Consider the following 18,793-nt stretch of genomic DNA (forward strand, 5'->3'; position numbering starts at 1 on the left):
GTAGGGGTAGGGTTAGGGGTAGGGTTAGGGTTAGGGGTAGGGGTTAGGGGTAGGGTTGGGATTGGGCCCATTTCTTTTCCTCCGGACTGTAGGTGTTGCCCCCTCTGCGAGGGCGAGCTTTCCTTCCTGCACTCCCGTAGGTTCCGCGGCCACTCCGGTGTGTTAGAGGCAGCAGTGCCTGGGGCAGCTTCAGCGTTTGCAGGGCTGGCGGCAGTACCAGGCTCTGCCATGGTGCTTTTCAGGGCGTTCAGCAGCGGGGTGGCGGTAACCAACCGAGACTCCTTCGAAGGCAGCACATTCCTCCATTCCATCCAAACCCTGCCACGTGGCCTGAGGAGCTTCCTGGGCAGCGAGGTGTCGGTGGGGCCTTGATGTCCCCCTTTGACCCGTCGGGTTTGGGGGCTGAAGAGATCTTAGGACTCTCAGGGGAACGCCTGAAGGTGGCCGCGCACTTCCAGCCTCGTGGGTTCTCCAGCCCCAAGGCTAAGCCGGGCCGCTCGGAATGGCTGGCTGTGGATGGGTCGGTCGGTGCCTCAGACAACCACAGGGAGGGTGCTTCCTCCGGGACAGACTGGTGGTGGAGAAACGGATCTGAAGGCGTTGGACGTGGATGCCCTGCTGGGGTCCATTACCCGGAAACCACACCAGATGCACTTTTGGCCACGTTGGACGACACGTGTGATGTCTTTGAGCCCCCACTCCAGGACCCCCCCCGCCGACGGTGAACCTCCCTGGGCCATCTCCCGGAAGGGTTACCAGCACCTGACCCGGCTGCCCCTTCATGTTCTTGCACACTCTCCCCTTCCCCCAGGGGCGCTATCTTCCACTCCAGAGAATTCCTTTTGTTTGCGGAGAGAGGGGGACACGGAACTCGCTGCCCGAGGTCGGAAGCCAGGCTCTGTGAGGCATGCGGCCTTGGTCCCTTGGGGTCTAGAGCAGGAGGATGCCCCTCAGATGACACCAGTGGCATCTGTGTGAGCCCCGACGCTCTGGGCTCTCCCCAGCACAGCCCCTCCACCTCCGGGGGCTCTCCACGTCGGAGCCCGCTCTCTCCAGAGGCCCGTGTGGCTCCGTCTGGCCCGAACCCTATGACCCTGGAGAGAAGGTGGTCACCGCAGAAGTAACGGAGGAGAAACTGGATACGAAGCTGAAGAAGATGGAGCAGAACAAGCTGTAGCAGCCACTCGGTGCCGCCGGAAGAAGAGGGCAGAGCAGGAGGCCCGCACTGGTGAGCCACGCGAAGAGCTAGGAAAGAAGGAGGCCCCGAAAGAGAAGCAGAGTCCTTGGCCAAGGTGATTCAGGATCTGAAAGAGCTGATAGAAGGGGTCCCCTGGGCGCAGCGGGAGAGAAGCGCCCCTTGGCCGCCTTGCACAGGGCTGTGCGGGTGCTTGTCCATAGGCTAGGGCTTTAGCTGTGTGCTGTAATACATTATTTTGCAGTGAATGCCAAAAAAAAAAAAAAAAAAATGTGGCTCAGCTCCTGCAAGGCAGGTGGGTGGGTGGGAGACCCCAGACCGCGAGGGGCTCCTGGACACCCTGAGCACTCAGTACAAGCAGACACACAGAGCCCCTTCTGCAGGGCCGGGTGGGGCTGGGGGACGCTGGAGGGGAGATGCTGCCCCGGGGTGGGATCTGTCCCAGGACCCCCGGGGAAGGGCAGGGCTTGCAGCGGAGGCCCCAGACCTACGTTCGTAAGGGTGGCAGGGCTCCGGGCTTGAGGGCACCAGGCTCTGCTTGGAAACCGAAGTGCTCGCGCTGTCTCCTTCAGGTGGAAAAGGACAAGAAACGTTTCCTGATTGCCCAGGTGGATGGCCTGTGCCCTGTCGCGGGAGGACTTCTCGGCTCCGCAAGTCGCACCTCAAGTCATCTCAGAGTCGACCCCTAGAGGCAGGCGCTATGAAGACCCCGAGTGCATGCGGGTCATGTGACCTGCCCCACGTCCCAGCTGGGTGGTGCTGGGCCTGGACCCCACGTCAGACCAGCTCCCTGGAGAGCTGGGCTCCTCACCGGAGACACCAGCCTGCCCAGAAGACAGCCCCACCCTGGAGACCCCGAACTCCACCCCGAAGACGTGCCCACCCGCCTGGGGACAGGCAAGGCCACGAGCAAGCTGTCCCCACCTGTGGTCTGGCAGTGACCCAGGTCTCACTCCCTCTCCCGGGGCTGAACCCGCCACAAAGCGTGGGACTTCCCGTGGCAGGTCCTGCATAACGAAAGCATCAACGACAGCAGAGACGCATCTGGGCCGTGGGGACAGAGGACTCGGGACAAGAGCCACCCCATCCAGCTGGGGTGTGCCAAGGAGCCGGGCCCGAACAGACTGAGCTCTGCTGAGCTGCTCAGGGGGCCCTTCGGGGGGTCCAGCCCCTGCTCCCCCCACAGAGAAGCAGCTCAGGAGGGGGAGGGGCTGCTGGGAGGGGGCGAGGGAGCTGCAGCAAGGTGGGCCACCGAAGGGGCATCTTTGGGGATGTGACAGTATCTGGGGGCAGGGAGGGGTGGCGGGGGCAGAGTGGACCGGCGTCGGCAGAGAAGGCCCTGAGAACATCCTGGAAGAGAAAGAAAGGACCCGCAGCACACGTCCAGCCCTCGTGAGTCTTCATACGTGGGCTCCCAGGGCAGCGGGAGGACATCGGGACACTGCTGGGGCTGAGACGATGGGGCCCAGTTCCCCTGACAGCCTGACCCTGCTCCTGCCCTGTAGGGCTCTGCTCTGGCCGAGACGCCGTGCGGACGCTGCGCCCCCAGCCGTCTTCCAACAGCAGAGCCCTCGCTGCTTGTAAGTCCCTCCCTCCTCTCAGCTTTTACCTAAGAAATCAGTAAACTGCTTCCCAAATACCAGAGGAATCGCAGGCAGAACCTCTCTGGGTGGCTGTTGTCCTCAGCGTCAGTGACGTTTGTCCACTGACTGACTGATGGGCCGCACCTGGGGCATGGGGACGTTCCCGGGCCAGGGGTGGAACCCTCGCCACAGTGTGATAACACCAGGCTCTGAACCCCCTGTGCCACCAGGGAGCTCCAACCTCAGGAACAGTTAGACCCTTCCATAGCAAAGCAGTGCGTTTGCTCACTTCACTCCCCTTCTCGGGTTATTTTCAGCTGTCCCAGTGATGCCAGGGCAGAGGCAGAGCAGGGCATCCGAGACGCATCTACTCCCGCAGACGTGGGTTCTGGCTGAAGCCGTGTGATGGAACCACTTTGGACACGAGACAGGACGTCAAGTCTCCAGCTCCCAGGGGAGGCTCCGCACATCAATCTCAGGGAACGGGGGTCAAGCCCCACGCTTAGCACCCTAGCGGCGGCCCCTCCCCAGCTCCCAGGAGCACTTGACAGGCCTCGCCCACAGGGCTGGCGAGAGGTTCCGGCTGTGCAGGGGTTGCTTCACTGCCCAGAAAGACACCCCAAGAAGACGGGACCATCCGCCTTCTCTCTAACAAGTGACCAGACCAAGGAGTAATCAAATCACTACCCACAAACAAGAGCTGGGGCCCGGGGGCTGTGCCGCCGAATTCCACCCGAAATACCATAAAGAAATCACCAAATTCCTCACCAAGTCCTCCACGAACGGAAGAGCTGGGAACACGTCCCCATTTATTCGACGAGGCCAGCATCGCTCTGACACCCACAGACAGAACCAAAAATTGCAGGCCAGGAGTTCCCACCGTGGTACTGCGGCTCTAGGATGGGGTTTTGTCTCTGCTGCGGCTCAGGTGGCTGCGGAGACGCGGCTTCCATGTGTCGCAAGGGCGACCAATTAAAAAAAAGAAAAAGGCAGTCCACTCTCTTTCTCTGTCTCTCTTTTTTTACTTTCTGGAGCACATGGAGGTTCCCAGGCTACGGGCTGAATCAGAGCTGTAGCCACTGGCCTACACCACAGGCACAACCATGCCAGATCCGAGCCGCGCCTGCAACCCACACCACCTCTCACGGCAACGCCGGATCCTGAACCCACTCAGCGAGGCCACGGATGGGACATGCGTCCTCACGTGTACGAGTCAGATTCGTCTCCCCTGGGCCACGGCAGGAACTCCCAACAACTCCTTTAATATGGACACCAAAATCCTCAAGGGGTTCGTCGGCCAACCCTCCTTAGCCAAACGCCCGCAGTGCCGAGAGCAGCTCAGCAGGATGGGGCTGAAGAACGGGCGCTGTGACACTTAAGGAAGAACGTGAACACAAACCAAGACACGGAGACATTGATCTTGAGTAAAGGCGGGAACCGGGGGACTCAAGGTCTCAGGGACCAAGAGCCCCCCTCAAGAAACCCCACTGCTCTTATTGTGCTCTTGAGGATGAGGTCGAGTGAGGCGGGGGCTATGGGTGCAGGATATGGGGTTTGTTTATTATTGCATAAGTTCTTTTATTATTGTAAAAGTCACTTGGCTGGTAGAAGGTTAAGCTTTTACTCTGACCTTTAGGCACATAACGACCATTAGCATTGGAGTTAGCGATCCATGCAGAGCATTCCAGAGACTCCTCCCTGTGCTTCCGCAAAGGGCACGCCTATTTGCGCCTATTTGCGGCAACCGGGCATGCCTAAGTTGGCACCTTGGTTCTCTTTGCTGATGCAGAGTCTGCTAAGGACCGCTCCTAAACCACCTGGCCAGGAGATTCCTCTTTCTCTTATCCCTTAGAGGCTGTATCATGCTTGTGCAAACAGCGTGCCCATCTGCACAGGTCCGGCGTGCCTGGACCAACGCATTACGTCCTCATTCAGCTGACCCTATGGATAACTCATGCCTTTAGGTCTTTGTTCTTAAGCTTAAGTCATTCACCGGCAGTGCGACTGCTTTTCAAGCAGGAAGATGGGGTAAAGTAAAGCAGGACAAGATGGAGTTTTCAGCAAAGTGGCTCAGAAAATACTGTAGCAACGTGTCTCACGACATGGAAGTTCCCGGGCTAGGGCTCAAATCGGAGCTGTCGCTGTTGCCCTATGCCACAGCCACAGCAACAGATCCGAGCAGCATCTGTGAGCCACAACACAGCTCACGGCAACGCCGGATCCTTCATATATGAGCAAGGCCAGGGATCAGAGCAGCATCCTCGGGGACCCTAGAGTTCGTTAACCACTGGGCCACGACGGGGACTCCTAGTATTGCTTTTTTTATGGCCTTACCTGTGGCATGTGGAAGTTCCCAGGAGAGGGGCTGAATCTGAGCTGCAGCTGCCCGCCTATACCACAGCCAAGGCAACACTGGATTTGAGCCGGGCTGTGACCGACGCTGCAGCTGGCAGCAACGCCGTATCCTGAACCCAGGGAGCGAGGCCAGGGATAGAAGGATCTTCTCAGGGGGACAGACTAGCACCATGGATTAAGGCGCCGGCTCTGCAGCACCTACAGCATAGGTCGCACCTGTTGCTGGATCTGACTCCTGGCCTGGAAATTCCATATGCCCCGGGGCACCACGAAAGAAGGGGAAAAAGGGGCTGGTGGGGCAGAAGGGATGTCCCAACACTCCTGGCCTCAGAGTGTTGGGAGAGGCTGCGAGCAACAGGAGCCCACGGGATGCAACGAGCAGCCCCGGACACCACCTCTGCCACAGCAGCCGCGGGCAGCACCCCAGCTCAGCTTGTCGCGGCAGAGAAGCACCTTCTCGCACCTGCAGAACTGACCGCTCAGGTCGATGCTTCACAGACAAAGCCCTTTGCACAGAAAGGGCCGGCGGTCATCTGGGATTCAGGACATCGGGGTGGGATCAGGACTGCGAAGGCAGCTCGGACCCTAGGCATCCAGCACCCTGCGGACAGGCCCCCAGTGGAGCTCACTGGGGCATCTCTGCACGCCCAGGTAAGGTATTAGCAGCAACCAAATCACCGACAATATTTTGCAAATATACATGCAGCTGCATTACATGGAGGCCAGCCGTGAGTTTACAAGTAGGAACGTCCCTCCCTTGCTCCCTCCTCCGCTAAGGAGCTCTTCCAAAGGCCCTGGGTGTTTGTCGTCTCCTTCAAGTCCAATTAAGTCCCGAAACATCTTCCAGCTGCTTTCTGGAACCTTACGTCCGAACTCACAGTAGACCCTCTCGGTGGCTGCAAAAAACAAAGCCGCAAAGGAAGAGTTTGCGCCCATTCCTGGAGGCACAGGGACGTCCTCTGCGCCCGGGGGTGGAGTTCGAGAGGCTGTTCCAGCGTCCCCAGACCAGCCCGTACCTGCTCCAGCTGCTCCAGGGAGGCCGACACCTCCGCCTGGTCCTGGGCTCCCTAGGCCTCGGGAGCCTCCGTCTGCAGCATCTGCTCGGGGGCTGCTGGCCCTCCCTCGGCCACCACCTCCTGCAGCTCACAGCTCTGCCCAGGGGCCTGGGAGGGCTCCGGGCGGGTGCCGGCCTCCAGCGCCAGGGCCGAGCCCTTCCTCACCGCCAGCGGGCTACTCCTGTCTAGAGAGGCGACTTCATCATTCTCCGGGTCTCTGAGCGGCAGCATCTCGCAGGGCCGGTTCCATCTATGTGCCTAAAGGACAAAGCCATTTCTTCTGGCGACAGCGGCCTGGAGCACAGGCCCTTGCCAAGCAAAGAAATGCCAGCTTTCGGATGGGTGCGCAAGGGCAGCGCCGTGTGTGAGAGGACACGGCAGGAGGGCGGGGCCCTGCTCTGCCCCTGACTCCTGGGGAGCCCAAGAGAAGCCTGAGGGGGGCTGACAGCTGGCCCCAAAGATAGGGCCATGTCCAAATCCCTAGTACCCGTGCCGGCCGAGGTCAGAGTGGACTCAAGGGGACCTGTGGCCCAGGACCAGTGTCCTTCAGAGGAGGGGTCCGAGGATGGAGTCACGGGGGACAGGCCACGGGAGGTGGCAGGGGCTGGACGATGCATCTACTGGCCAAGGACGTCCAGTCCCCATGGCGGGAACCAGGGCAGGACTCCTCGAGAGCCCCCCCGAAACTGGCCCCGCTGACCCTGGCACTTCGAGTCTCTGGCGTCCAGCTGCGCAGGACGGTGAGTTCCACTCGTTCTCAACCCCGCGGTCTGGGCGCTGTGGGTCCAGCCCCGGGAGCCACACAGAGCCCTCTGTCCCCTGCTTCAGACGACCGGCAGGACTGAGATCTGCCGACACAGACCCTGCAGGGCTCTGAGAAGGTGGCACAGACACCACCGCACGGGCCACGTGTGGACACTGGTGGGAAGGCCTGGGGCTGCCCTGCGCCCCCCGGGACGCCTCCCGGGTCCCCACGGGGCAGATCCCGGCTGATACTTACCAAGCTGCCTTGTTCATTCTCATTGCCTGCAAATCAAACAGACGCGAACGGAAAAGAACTGCTGTCAACCGTGACAGAGGAGTTCCCGTCATGGCTCAGCGGTAATGAATCCGACTAGCACCCTGGAGGACGCAGGTTCGATCCCTGGCCTCGCCCACTGGGCGAAGGCTCCGGCGTGGCCGTGAGCTGTGCTGTAGGTCGCAGATGTGGCTCAGATCCCGGGCTGCTGTGGCTTGGGGGAGGCCGGCAGCTGTGGCCCTGAATGGACCCCTAGCCTGGGCGTTTCCAGGTGACGCGGGAGCGGCCCTCAGTCAAAAGGAAAAGAAGTCGTCCTTACCTTTCCAGCGACCGGCCACCCACTGGAGGAGCCCCAAGACTGGGAAAAGGCAGGACAGGGACTTAGTCAGGCAGCCCCGCCAGCCCCGGCCCCGCCTCCCCCAGTTTGCCCCTTGGCTGGAGCAGCACCTGTCCGTCCCTGCTTCCCGGCCCAGGGCGCCCCGGACACCCCGGCTCCCGCCAGCGGACCTGAGCCTCTGCTCTTAAGCCCCGCACGTCGGGGCGCGCGGGGCCGGCGGCTCTGAGCTCAGACCCGAGAGGGGCCCCCGGACGAGGAGGCCCCAGAACTGCGTTCAGACCCCAAGCGCCTGGTCACGAAGCCCGGACCCCGTTTCCGACGCTCTTTCCGCTCGGGTTTTCTCCAGGATCCATCTGACTCTGACTTACTGCGTCTTCTACAGCAGAACACGACGGGGCCGGGGATGAGCAGGGCCAGGGCCCCCAGAACGATGAACAACGTGCTCCCGTCTCCTGGAAGGAGGCAACACAGAGGTTCGATCCTGCAGAGTCAGGGCCACTCTCCTCAGCCAGGTGACAAGCCCCGCAGCCAGGGGGCCCGGCTCTCGGCGGAGGGGGCAGCACAGCCGTCCTCCAGGCCCGGAGCTGAGCACCGCCCCCAGGCCTCCTGGAGGGAGGTAGGCCGCCCCCAGCCTTCTGCTCAGACCCAAGCCTGGGCTCAGGGCGGGGCCGCGGGGCCTGGGAGGCGCCTGGAGCTCTGACCGCCAGAGAGGCCGCCAAGGGCCTGAAACCTCCGACGGGCGCTCGGGCTCGATGGTCCCAACTGCACCACCCGGCGCAGCAAAAACCGCCACACACACTACCACCATCAAAGGCAGGCCCTGTGCCCCCAGGAGACCTGATAACGGGACAAAAAAGGCCCCATGAAGATGGGGTAGGTCCTGGAAGTTTCTAGGCCAGGCACTGAACCTGAGCCACAGCCGTGACAACACCGGGTCATAACTGCTGGGCCACCAGGGACCTCCTCCCTCCATGCACGTAAGACCCTTACCCGGCTGTGGGTGAGGTCTGTCGGCACAAACCGCGTCCCTGGTGGCATTGCAGGGTCGAAGGACGGCGCTGTGCTCACACCTGGGAGCAAGCAGAAGGACACCTCAGCGCCACGCCCCCTCCCCAGGCCGGGCCGCCGCAGCCTCTGCCCACGCACAGGTCAAGGGCGAGAGGACCAGCCCCGGCTCCGGCGCAGCCCCGCCAGGCTCCAGGCAGTCCGTGCCCAGCATGGCCCAGGCTCTCTGGACGCTAACGGCTCCGTGACAATAAAGCTTGGGAATCCTTGGACCAACGGGGAAGGACCCTCCCAGCTCTGTTCCCAGATAGAGCCGTGTGTGGCTCTGAGGACAGGGCCTGCTGTGGCCACGTCCCTACCAAAAGGGAAGTCAGCTGAAGAGGAAGCTCAGAGAGAAGGCGACAGGCAAGAGAAGCCAGAGCCCTGATCCAGCCAGACCTGAAGGCAGCCCTCACTGTGGACATGGCAGGGACACGGGCACCACCTGAACACGGTCTGAGCTGGGTTTAAGAGTCTCCAGAGGAGAGCTATTTCGCACGAGGCTTTACCGCCGTAAACATCTCCCCTGAGTCGCCCCAAATCCCTGCCTACTCGGACCCACAGAGTGCTGCCTTATTTGGAAAAAGGGTCTTTGCAGGGTAGTCGTGTTAGGAGGGCTCATCCCGGATCGGGGTGCCCTGAATCCCCGACCAGTGTGCTCACCAGAAGGGAACTGTGCCAACACAGAGCGGGCCACGAGCAGGGGCAGGGACATGAACGGGCGGGCGGGGGTGGGGGAGACCCTTGCCAGTGGAAGCAGAGACTGCAGAGATGCCTCTAGAAGCCAAGCAGCGCCAAGGACAGCTGGCAGATGGAGAGCTGGAGGGCGTGAGGGAGGGTCCTCCCGGCGCCCTCGGAGGGAGCGGGCCCCGCGGACGCCTGCGCCTCCCCGTCGGGCCTCTGGAGCTGTGAAAAAACCCATCTGTCTTGTCCCCCTCGCCGTCCACGGGCGCTGTTTCATTACCGCAGCCCAGCCAACGCGCACCGTGGCGGGGGACCGGCCCCACGCACGGCCCTGCCTGCGGCTCCCGCCCCAGAACTTTCTAGGGCTCCCTCCCCCGCTGCACCTCTGCCCCAGAGACCTGCCTCCAGGCGCCCCCTCCACGCTCAGGGACTGGTCACTGCTCGTGGGTGGAGGCCTCCCCCATCGCTGGGGCCCCCAGGCCCGTGATGTCACCCACAGCGGGGTCCTCAGCAGCTGGGACTGCCGCAGCCCGGGCTCCAGTCCGGGCGCCAGATGGAAACATCCAGGCGCTCGGTCTGCCTTCATCCTCGGGGCGCCCCTCGGAGCAGGGCGCACCCGTTGCCCCATTGCACAGAAGGGAAGGTGGAAGCTCGGGACGGGGCAGCTGCATAAGGGACCCCAAGCCCACTGGGCCCTGAGCGGCGTCGGGGGCTGGGGGGACCCAGGCCCAGGCCCCGATCAGTCCACTCCCCCTCATTCCCCACCCCAGGCGGGCACCTCTGACACCGGAAGCAGTTCTCCTCGCAGTCCATGGAGTCGCAGAAGAAGTGGCCCCGCTTGCACTGGCACTGCCGGTCTCTGGTCGGGGAGCACTCGGTCACTACCTCCTGATCTGCTGGACAGAGGCCGACGGTCAGTCACCAGGGCCGGGACTCTGTCCTGCTCGTGCCAACCGCGACCCGCTGCACCGTCACAGGCACCCTCCCTTCCCTGCAGGGGCGGGGAGGAGGGAACGGCCAGACCCCGGGGCCCCTGCCAGCGGCGGCAGGGCCAGAGCGCTGCTCGGAAACTTCTCCAGATCCTTCTGTCGTCCTGTGTGCCCCACGGAGGACAGAGGGGCAGGGCTGTGTGTGGACCATGGGTCCCCTCTCAGCATCGACCCAGGGGTCCACGCTGTCGCCCGGGAGGGCCACACCCGCACTTCCCACGATGGGGCTCTTTCCGTGCGTCCTGCTGTCCACCCCACGAGACCGGCCTCTTGGTCCACAGTCTCGCGCCGTGGCAGCCCCTGTGCCGTCTGGTCTGCCCCCTTCAGGAGGTCTCGGCAAATGTCCCCTTCTCAGGGTGCAAGGAAACGCCTGTGGGGCTGGTGTTCTCTTTTGGCCGCACCCACGGCAGCTGGATGTTCCCAGGCCACGGATCGAACCCAAGTCGCAGGAGTGATCCGGGCTGGCGCAGCTGCCGTGCCAGGTCCCTAACCGGCTGCGCCACACGGGAACTCCCCGTCACGATCTTTAGGCTGTAACAGTTGTGAGTGTGGAAGGCGTCCAGCACCCTGACCTGGGGCCTCCTGTTGGGGTTTCCGGGGGGGGGGGTGCACCGGATCTAGGGCTCCTTCCAGGAGAAGAGGTGTCTTTAAAACCTAGTCACGCGTTTGCAGCCTCGAGGTCTGTCTCTCCATAGCGAGGTTCCCTTGAATGCTGTTTGGTCACAACACAGTTGTCTGTGCTGTGCTGGAGTAATTCCAAAGCAGCGTTTTGGGTTGTTTTTGCTAATGCAAACGGAATTTGTGTAAAAGTGTATTTCATCGAAGCATAGTTGATTTATAATTTGTCTTAGTTTGTGATGTACAGAACCCTGATTCACTAATGCACAAGTTTTATTTATATATATGCATAAATCTCTCTCTCACTCTACACACACACACATACACACACACACACACACACACATCAATAGGCATCTTTTTTTTTTTGGCTGTGTCCCCATCACGCGAAAGATCTGGTACTGGGTTCGAACCCACACCACAGCAGTGACCCAAGCCACAGCCATGACAGCTCTGGATCTTTAACCTCTAGGCCACCAGGAAACTCCATAAAAGTAATCCTTAAGTTACAGGTCCAAAAACCACCTGTCGCCAACATACAGACGTTCAGACGTGTGTCTGTATATCGCCCTGACACACGGGAGCCCTGAGACGCTCACGACCTGTCGGTGGAGCTTTGAGCCCATCAACACCCCATCTTGCCAAAAGCCAGCCCTGCGTGACGGCTGCTCCAGCAGCTCATCGCCCTGTTCGTCTGCGCCCACGTGCCTTGGGACGGTCCCCTGGCCGAGCCCCAGGGGACACGCTGGCCTGACTGCAGCCCACTTACCCTTCCGGCACAGGGCACATGGCAGGCAGCTGGTCTCCTCGCTGGCGTAGGGACTGAAGGTTCCAGGCTGACACGGCCTGCACGCTACGACACCGTGGTCCCCGGCCATCGGTTGGCTGACATACTGGCCTGTGTGAGGCGGGACACAGAGGGGAGGCGGGGCCCCGTCTGGGCGCCGAGGCCTCTGCAGGACGGCCTGCCGCCACCCCTCGCAGGACCCGCCCTCTGCTCTGTCTCTGGAACACTCTGGACAGATGCAAGGCCACACGTGTCCCGGGACCTGGGGACCTGAAGCCCCCTCGGCTTTTACGGACGCCCTGCAGGGCGAGGGCGCTGGGTGGGGGCGCCCGAGATCACGCATCAGACCAGCGGGGTCTCCCTCTGTCCGACCTGTGGTTCGTGTAGGTGCGTGTGAAGGCAGAGGTGTGCGTGTGTGGACGGGAGCGGGGGGCAGGTGAGTGTGGGGAGGGTACCAGGCCAGGGGTCCAGGCCTGGGGTGCTCGGTCTCTGAAACAGGAACCCCGAGAAGGCGCAGGTTCGTGAATCACACGAGGCATGTGTGTGTGTGGGCGGGTGAGTGGGTGATGTGGTGGCTCGGCTGGCGGCTGGCCCCTCACCAGAGGAGACCACGAAGGGGCTTTCGTGGGTCACGTGGGCACGCCTGTCTGTGTGTGCGGAGGGGGTGGGGGCCAGGGGCCTCTGACCACCTTCCCCACGAAGGCCCTGGGCCGTGGCAGCCACTGGTCGTGAGGGGCTGTGGGGTGGGGGTGGGCCGCCAGGCGGATGCCACTTCTCAGCATCCTCAGGAGGACGGAGGGGGCCGCAAGGACTTGCCGTGTGTGTGTGTGTGTGTGTGTGTGTGTGTGTGTGTGTGTGACGCCAGCTTCCCTCACTCGGGAGCAAAGGCGGCCACGTCCAGCCTGGGCACGCAGCCCCCTTCTGTCCCCCCAGCCCTGCTGAACCCACCTCCTCCACCTGCACACAAGCACACCCCCTCTGTCACACGAGGCCCCCCTCTGCCACTGCGGGTGCAGAGGTGGGGCGCTGGGTGGCTGCCCAGGGGAGGCCCCCCCACCCCGAGGCAGCCAGGCTCTCCCCGCAGGCGGCCCCCAGCTCTGCTCAAAGGGCCGGCGGACTCCCTTCCCCCAGGCAGGAGGTCTGCCCTGGAAGGTTCTGGAAGGCCTCCCGGACTCACCAGCCGGGCAGCCTTTCCCGGAGAGGCGGGCGCTGGGAGCTTCATGCTTGCTGTAGTCCCTGGGGGTCTCACTGGTTGTCACGGTCACCTTCAAGCAGGAAGGGGAGACGGGCATTAGCAAGAGAGCCTCTGCTCCTGATGGGCAGCCCTGCCCTCTGGGGGTGGGCTTTGTGGCGGGAGCGCCCTGGGAAGGTTCCTGTGACCTCCACGCTGCTCCCTGCGCTCCATGAGCAGCCTTGTTCACGCAAAAACCGTTCTCTGGTTTCCCAGGGCAGGTGGTCTCGCCGACTCTCGGCGGTGATGTCTCGTCTGTCTGCATGGGCAGAACTAAAGCTTTGGTGGTAGCCATCCCTTGGAAGTCAGGGAGGTTTCGTTTTGCTTTTTTGAGGTTTATGGCCAAACATGCGGCATAAGGAAGGTAGAGAGCTGGGGGTCGAAGCCGAGCCACCTGCCTGACCGACACCTGAGCCTTCATCCAGGGAGCGGGGCCAGGGATTGAGCCCGCATCCTCCTGGAAAGATGTCGGATCCCTAACCCACTGAGCACAACGGCAACTCCTCGGTCGGTAGTTTTCTCTCTCTCTCCTTTCTCCTTCCATCTCTGGCTGTGCCCATGGCATGTGGAAGTTCCCGAACCAGGGATGGAAGCCCCACGACAGCAGCAACCACCATGACGGCAGTGACAATCCCGGACCCTTAGCCAAGGGGCCCCCAAGAAACTCCTGTGACTCCTTGTTTTTCTTCTCGTGTGGCGTTCATTTTTTCAGCAGTTGCGCATCCTCCGGCAAGAGAGGATAGCGTCCGTGGCGTGGGCTCGGGGACCTGAGTGTCTGTGTCTGGGGGCCTCGCTGGCTGCACGCGTCCCTCACTGTCCACACCAGTGCACAGCACGCACGCGCACACGGAGCCACCGAATCCCGCGAATGATCAGCTCCTCGTATTTTTACAATCCTTACTTTTATCCGCTCAGGTTGTTCATTCTGAGGGATAGAGGAATGTCCTACTAAGTTTGTGGATTTGGAGAATTCATCATACAATTACCTCGGTTTTTGTGTTTTGTATTTTGAGGCCTTGTTATTTTTTGTATACACTTTCACGTCTGTTTCCCTAGGACGGCCAGTCCCTGTGACTGACTGGCTGAACCCTGTATTTTCATCGTGCCCGTTTCCTAACATGTATTTGTGTCTGCAAGGTCCAGGCCTGGGGGTCGGTCCTGGACAGGCACAAGCGGAAGAGATGCCTCGCCCAGACAGACACCTTCCCAGCCAAGGCCGACCAGGCTGGCACCACCCTCTTGTGTCAGCGCCCAGGGTCAACGCGGGTCCTTTCTGCCACCCAGCTTTTCATGTTATTGTCTTGCGGGTGACTTTGCTGTTGAAATGGTCTCCCGCTGTGGTGCCGAATGGCTGCCAGGGGGTCTGTGATGTGTGTTGCACTTGTGTCGGGAAAAGAAGGCGTGAAAAGGCAAGTGAGTTCAGGTGTGACTGCAGGGCCGCTGGCCGTGAGTTCCACGGTCATGCGTTAAGGACACATGCAGTCGGGCTCTAAACAGAAACACACGTGAAGCAAGATTAGGGATGGGCAGGTGGTTGAAAATGCCATGAGCATAGAGGCTCACGGGAACCTGAGCTGGGTGGCCCTTACAGGCTCTGGTCCGTGTTGCCTGATTCTGCATTCGAAGCATCTTTGTCAGGCGTAAGTGCTGCAAACAAGGGAACCCACTCTATCTTCCCTGTGGCTCCTTCCTCTGGCGTTATGTCTGGTACCTCGTTTCCCCACCAAGACTTTTAGCCGCACGCACGCTCTGTTATGCGATGGTGAGACGGCCACAGTGAAGACAGGCCAGGCCCCCGTCTCCCCGGCCCCTCACGTGCCAGCTCCTTTTACCGAACCCCGCCTGACATGCAGGTGCTGCGTCACTGCCTCGAAGGCACAGCTCGTAGAAAGGCCATGTCCCTGGAGGCTTCTCTCTAACCCTGCCTGAGAAGTCACAAATGACTTTAATCGATTCGTAGGCACTGGATCACCACTCCCCCTTCTTTGCACCATCTCGTTGTGTGTCTCCTTTGACTCCCCCCCCACTTTCTTTCCTGGCTTTGGTTTTCCTCATCGCCCCCCCCCCACCCCGGCTTCCTACATCCTTCCCCCTTCACTACAGATGTGATTAGATTCTATTTTGACTTCCTCCCCGGTTATTTAGTATTTCATCGTGGGGAAAAATGAACCCGAAAGGGAGAGAAAAAACTACGTAGGTCCGTTTAAAGAAAGACTTCTAAGGAGCGGCTGACGTGGCTCAGCGGGTTGAGAATCCGACGAGCAGCTATGAGGAGGTGGGTTCCATCCCGGGCCTCACGCCGTGGGTGAAGGATCCAGTGTTGCCGTGAGCTGTGGTGTAGGTCGCAGACACGGCTTTTATCCTGTGTGGCTGTGGCTCTGGCGTAGGCCAGGGGCTACAGCTCCAATTGGACCCCTAGCCTGGGATCCTCCATATGCCGCGGGAGTGGCCCTAGAAATGGCAGAAAAAAAAAAAACGTAAAAAACGGATCAAAGATCTACGCATAAGAGTGAAAATGCTAAAACTCATAGAAGAAAACGTAGGGGCAAATCTTCAAGGCCTCGGATTTGGCCATGCATTTGCGTATGACACCAACACGCACAGGCCACAAGAGGAAAGCTGTACATACACGTCAACTGGGCTTGACAACAAGGCAAACCTTTTGTGCTACAAAGGACGTTACTAAAAAAGTGAACAGACATCCCACAGAATGGGAGCTGAGGTTTGGAAATCGTGTCTCTGATAAGAGACTAGGACGTAGCCTATCGAAGGAACTCCTGCACTCAGTCATCGAAAGGCAAGCTGGGACGAGGGGGCTGCTGAGCGAGGGCTGGAGGGGAGGCGCTTTTTCTTGTCGGGGGACTTCTGGCTCGGAAATGGTCTCTCCGTGTCCAAAACCATCCCACTCGGACGTGGGGACAACGGCCCAGGGCAACGCGGTGGAGAAAGCGCAGCCTCGTCAAGAAACAGCGCTGAGCGGCGGTGAAAAGCAGGAACGCGGCTACTCCCTTTTCACCCCATGCCCAGTGTAGCCCTGAAAGGGTCCCAGGCCTCAATGTCAAGCCTCACAAGAGAAAAACTCCGAGAAGAAGACCTCGGAGCGACTCTCCGGGCCCGTGGCTAAACCCCCGTTCTTAGACACGACGCCGAAGGCCCAGTCCAGAGAAGACCAAACGACAGAGTGGATTTCATCAAAAGGTGAACATTCCCGCAAAGTATGCTGCGGGGAGGACGAAAAGACACAGGCTGGGACAACCGTCTTGGAAAAGCACACGTGGGGGAAAGATGTGTGTCCAGCGTCCTTAAGACCGCTCCCAACTCGATCGTGAGAAAACGCCTCAAGTAAAAACTGGGCAGAGAACTGAACAGACGCGTCACCGAGCACGATTTCACTGGGGAAGCAAAACAGCATCAGGACTCTGAACCCTGGGTTTGGGGATTCCTAACAAGCGAAAGCTACGCGCACCCCCTGACCCGTCACTTCACGCGGAGGCCTTTACCCAAGAGAAGAGGCCCCGCGTGTCCGTCCCTGCAAAGACTCACGCGGAAATGATCTCGGCGGCAGCCCTGAGCAGAGCTACACACGGACATGCGCCCAACGGACCATCGACAGGCAGACAGATCAACAAATGCAGCCCCTTTATACTCGAACCGGGAAACGGCCTCCCTCCTTCCGTAGCCACATGTGGCTACGCTAGCTCTGCACATCAAGAGTTTAGCAGTAAGGGAATAACCAAAGGGACCTCATCCAACTTAGAAACCTTTTCTTTTTAGGGCCCCACCTGCAGCACGTGGACGTTCCCAGGCTAACCCTGGAGCTGGAGCTGCCGTGCGGGCCAAGCACATGGCTGGGATCTGGCATTGCTGTGGCCGTGGCCTAGGTCACACCTGGGGATCCGATCCCATCCCTGGCCCAGGACCTCCTCAGGCCATGGGTGGAAATGCTGGCCAGGATGGGAGACAGGGGAACCCTCTTCCGCCGTGGGCAGGAGTGTAGACCGGTGCAGCCACTATGCAGAACAGCATGGAGGGTCCTGAACAAACTAAAAACCAAGTTCCCAGGTGACCCCGCAATCCCGCTCCCGGGCATACGTCTAGAAAAACACCCGAAGTCGAAAACATCCCTGTACTCCAAGGTTCAGAGCAGCAGAATCCACAATCGCCAAGGCGTGGAAACAACCGAAATGTCTATCCACGGATGAATGGCTAAAGGAGATGTGGTCCATTTATACGACGAAACGGTACCCAGCCGTACAGCAGGAGAGAATGCCACCTGCAGCCGCACGGATGGACCCAGGCTGTCCCATCCCGAGCGGAGAAAGTCAGGCCGGGAAAGGCACATAGCATATGATACCACCTGCGTGCGGGCCGACTCTCAGACGCGATGCAACTGAACGGGCCTGCTGGGAAGAAACTGTACTCATGGACACGGAAAACAACCTTGGTTCCCAAAGTGGAAAGGGGGTGGGGGAGGGTTATAAGAACAAACAAACAAACAAACAAACAAGCGTTAAATAGCGGAGGAAAGTTGCTTGGGCCCAACAGCTGATGACGTTTCCCGCAGAAAGTTCCCAGGTCCTGGGTTGCTTGTGCCTATTGCTCTTTGTGGAGAAGTACAAGGGCGGGGTCGGAGAAGGAGCGGCTGTCACCGGGTCTGCAGGAGCCTTGCGATCCAGCCAATCAAGCAACAGAGCTGTTAACCCCACCCCCCAAATTAAAATAAATCAATTGGCCTCCCTGGACCAGGAGCGTGGACCGCGTCCAAGTCGAGAGGAAGAGCCGCTCTCGCCGTCCCTTCCGCGCTGTCCCTGGGGCCGGCCGGGATCTTCGGGAGAGACGTGCGAGGCAGCGGTAGCCCCATGCACCCAGCCCGCCCTTCCGCTGCCGCTGCTCTGGAAGTTTCTCCCAGCGGTCCCGGCTCCCCTGGTCCACGGCCCACCCCCTGCCCGCTGCCGGCGCCCCCCGCCCGCTTCCCCGGAGAAGTCAGCCCCCCGTTCCCCGTTCGCCTCGGCCGCCTCCCCGCGCCTCCTCCGCCCTCGCCGTCCTCGCCGCCCGCTGCCCGCTGCTGCCTCGGTTGCCGCACTCCCGTCCGCCGCGGTCCCGCCTGGGGCTGGGCGGGTCGGGGAGAAATTTCCCGCCGCGACCTGCTCGGGAGTGGACCCGCGTGCGCAAGGTGGCCCGTTTCCCCTCTGCTTCCAGAACTCAGGTCCACCCGGGTCTTTCCGGGACCGTCCGCCGCCCGCGACAGCCCCACTCGGGCAGCGCGCCGGGGCACAGCCCCTTCCCGTCTCCCGGGGTCCTCCCTCCCCGAGACCCCCGCACCTGCAGCTCCCTTCCCGGCTCCCGGGGTCCTCCCTCCCTGAGACCTCCGCACCTGCAGCGAGAACAGCAGCAGCGCTGGAAGCGCTCTCCACCCGGCCATCCGCCCAGTACCGAAAGCCGCCGGACCCGGCCCCTTTTGAGGGGCCGCCGCCGCGCAGGCGTGGCCATCGCTCTGCCCAATGGGGCGCTCTCCTCTCGCCCCGCCCACGGGCACTGGCACACCCTCCTGTTAAGGCGCCTGCGGGTCGCGCTCTCCTTCGCACCAGGGCACGTCACCGTCACCGGAGGTTGCTTCCAAATAAGAGCCTCAGAGTTTGGCCCCTGCCTGTCTGCACTTCTTGCCCCCAGCTTCACGGTGCCCTGATTGGATGGATGCCAGGCTTCTGTCCAGGCCATCGCTGCAGCCCGGCCACCGCCTGGGCTTCCGGGTTCCGCGCCCCGCATCCCCACCCCGCGGCCCTCCCCCAAGTTTTAACTTGTTGCCTGTGGCTTCGGAGCGGCCTGAGGAGGCGAGACAGTCTGCATAGCCCCTTCGCAAAGGCCGAGGAGGGAGCGCCTCGATCCCCGGGCGCCCA

The 18,793-nt window shown here is 61.2% G+C and overlaps 1 protein-coding gene and 1 pseudogene across 1 annotated transcript; one reads left to right on the top strand and one right to left on the bottom strand.

Annotated features, from left to right (window-relative positions):
• Window positions 23–5,961, top strand: LOC100737763 (annotated as a pseudogene).
• On the bottom strand, window positions 5,820–18,415 carry LOC102158193 (tumor necrosis factor receptor superfamily member 6-like). Its single transcript, XM_013993999.2, has 10 exons — window positions 18,271–18,415; window positions 12,843–12,930; window positions 11,648–11,776; window positions 10,050–10,164; window positions 8,534–8,613; window positions 7,912–7,995; window positions 7,526–7,564; window positions 7,189–7,214; window positions 6,150–6,446; window positions 5,820–6,029 (listed from the first exon to the last, which is right to left on the bottom strand). The coding sequence occupies exons 1-9, from the start codon at window positions 18,316–18,318 to the stop codon at window positions 6,201–6,203; spliced, it is 855 nt and encodes a 284-aa protein (XP_013849453.2). The 5' UTR covers window positions 18,319–18,415; the 3' UTR covers window positions 5,820–6,029; window positions 6,150–6,200.

Source organism: Sus scrofa, chromosome 2 (genome assembly GCF_000003025.6).
Source record: "Sus scrofa isolate TJ Tabasco breed Duroc chromosome 2, Sscrofa11.1, whole genome shotgun sequence".
NCBI lineage: Eukaryota > Metazoa > Chordata > Mammalia > Artiodactyla > Suidae > Sus > Sus scrofa.

Excerpts from the sequence above, each read along its gene's own strand:
- LOC102158193 (XM_013993999.2), bottom strand. The coding sequence starts at position 18,318 with ATGGCCGGGTGGAGAGCGCTTCCAGCGCTGCTGCTGTTCTCGCTGCAG. Across the intron at positions 7,565-7,911 it reads GTTCTGCTGTAGAAGACGCA|TCTTGGGGCTCCTCCAGTGG; the intron begins GTAAGTCAGAGT and ends GCCTTTTCCCAG. Across the intron at positions 7,215-7,525 it reads GGTGGCCGGTCGCTGGAAAG|GCAATGAGAATGAACAAGGC; the intron begins GTAAGGACGACT and ends TTTGATTTGCAG.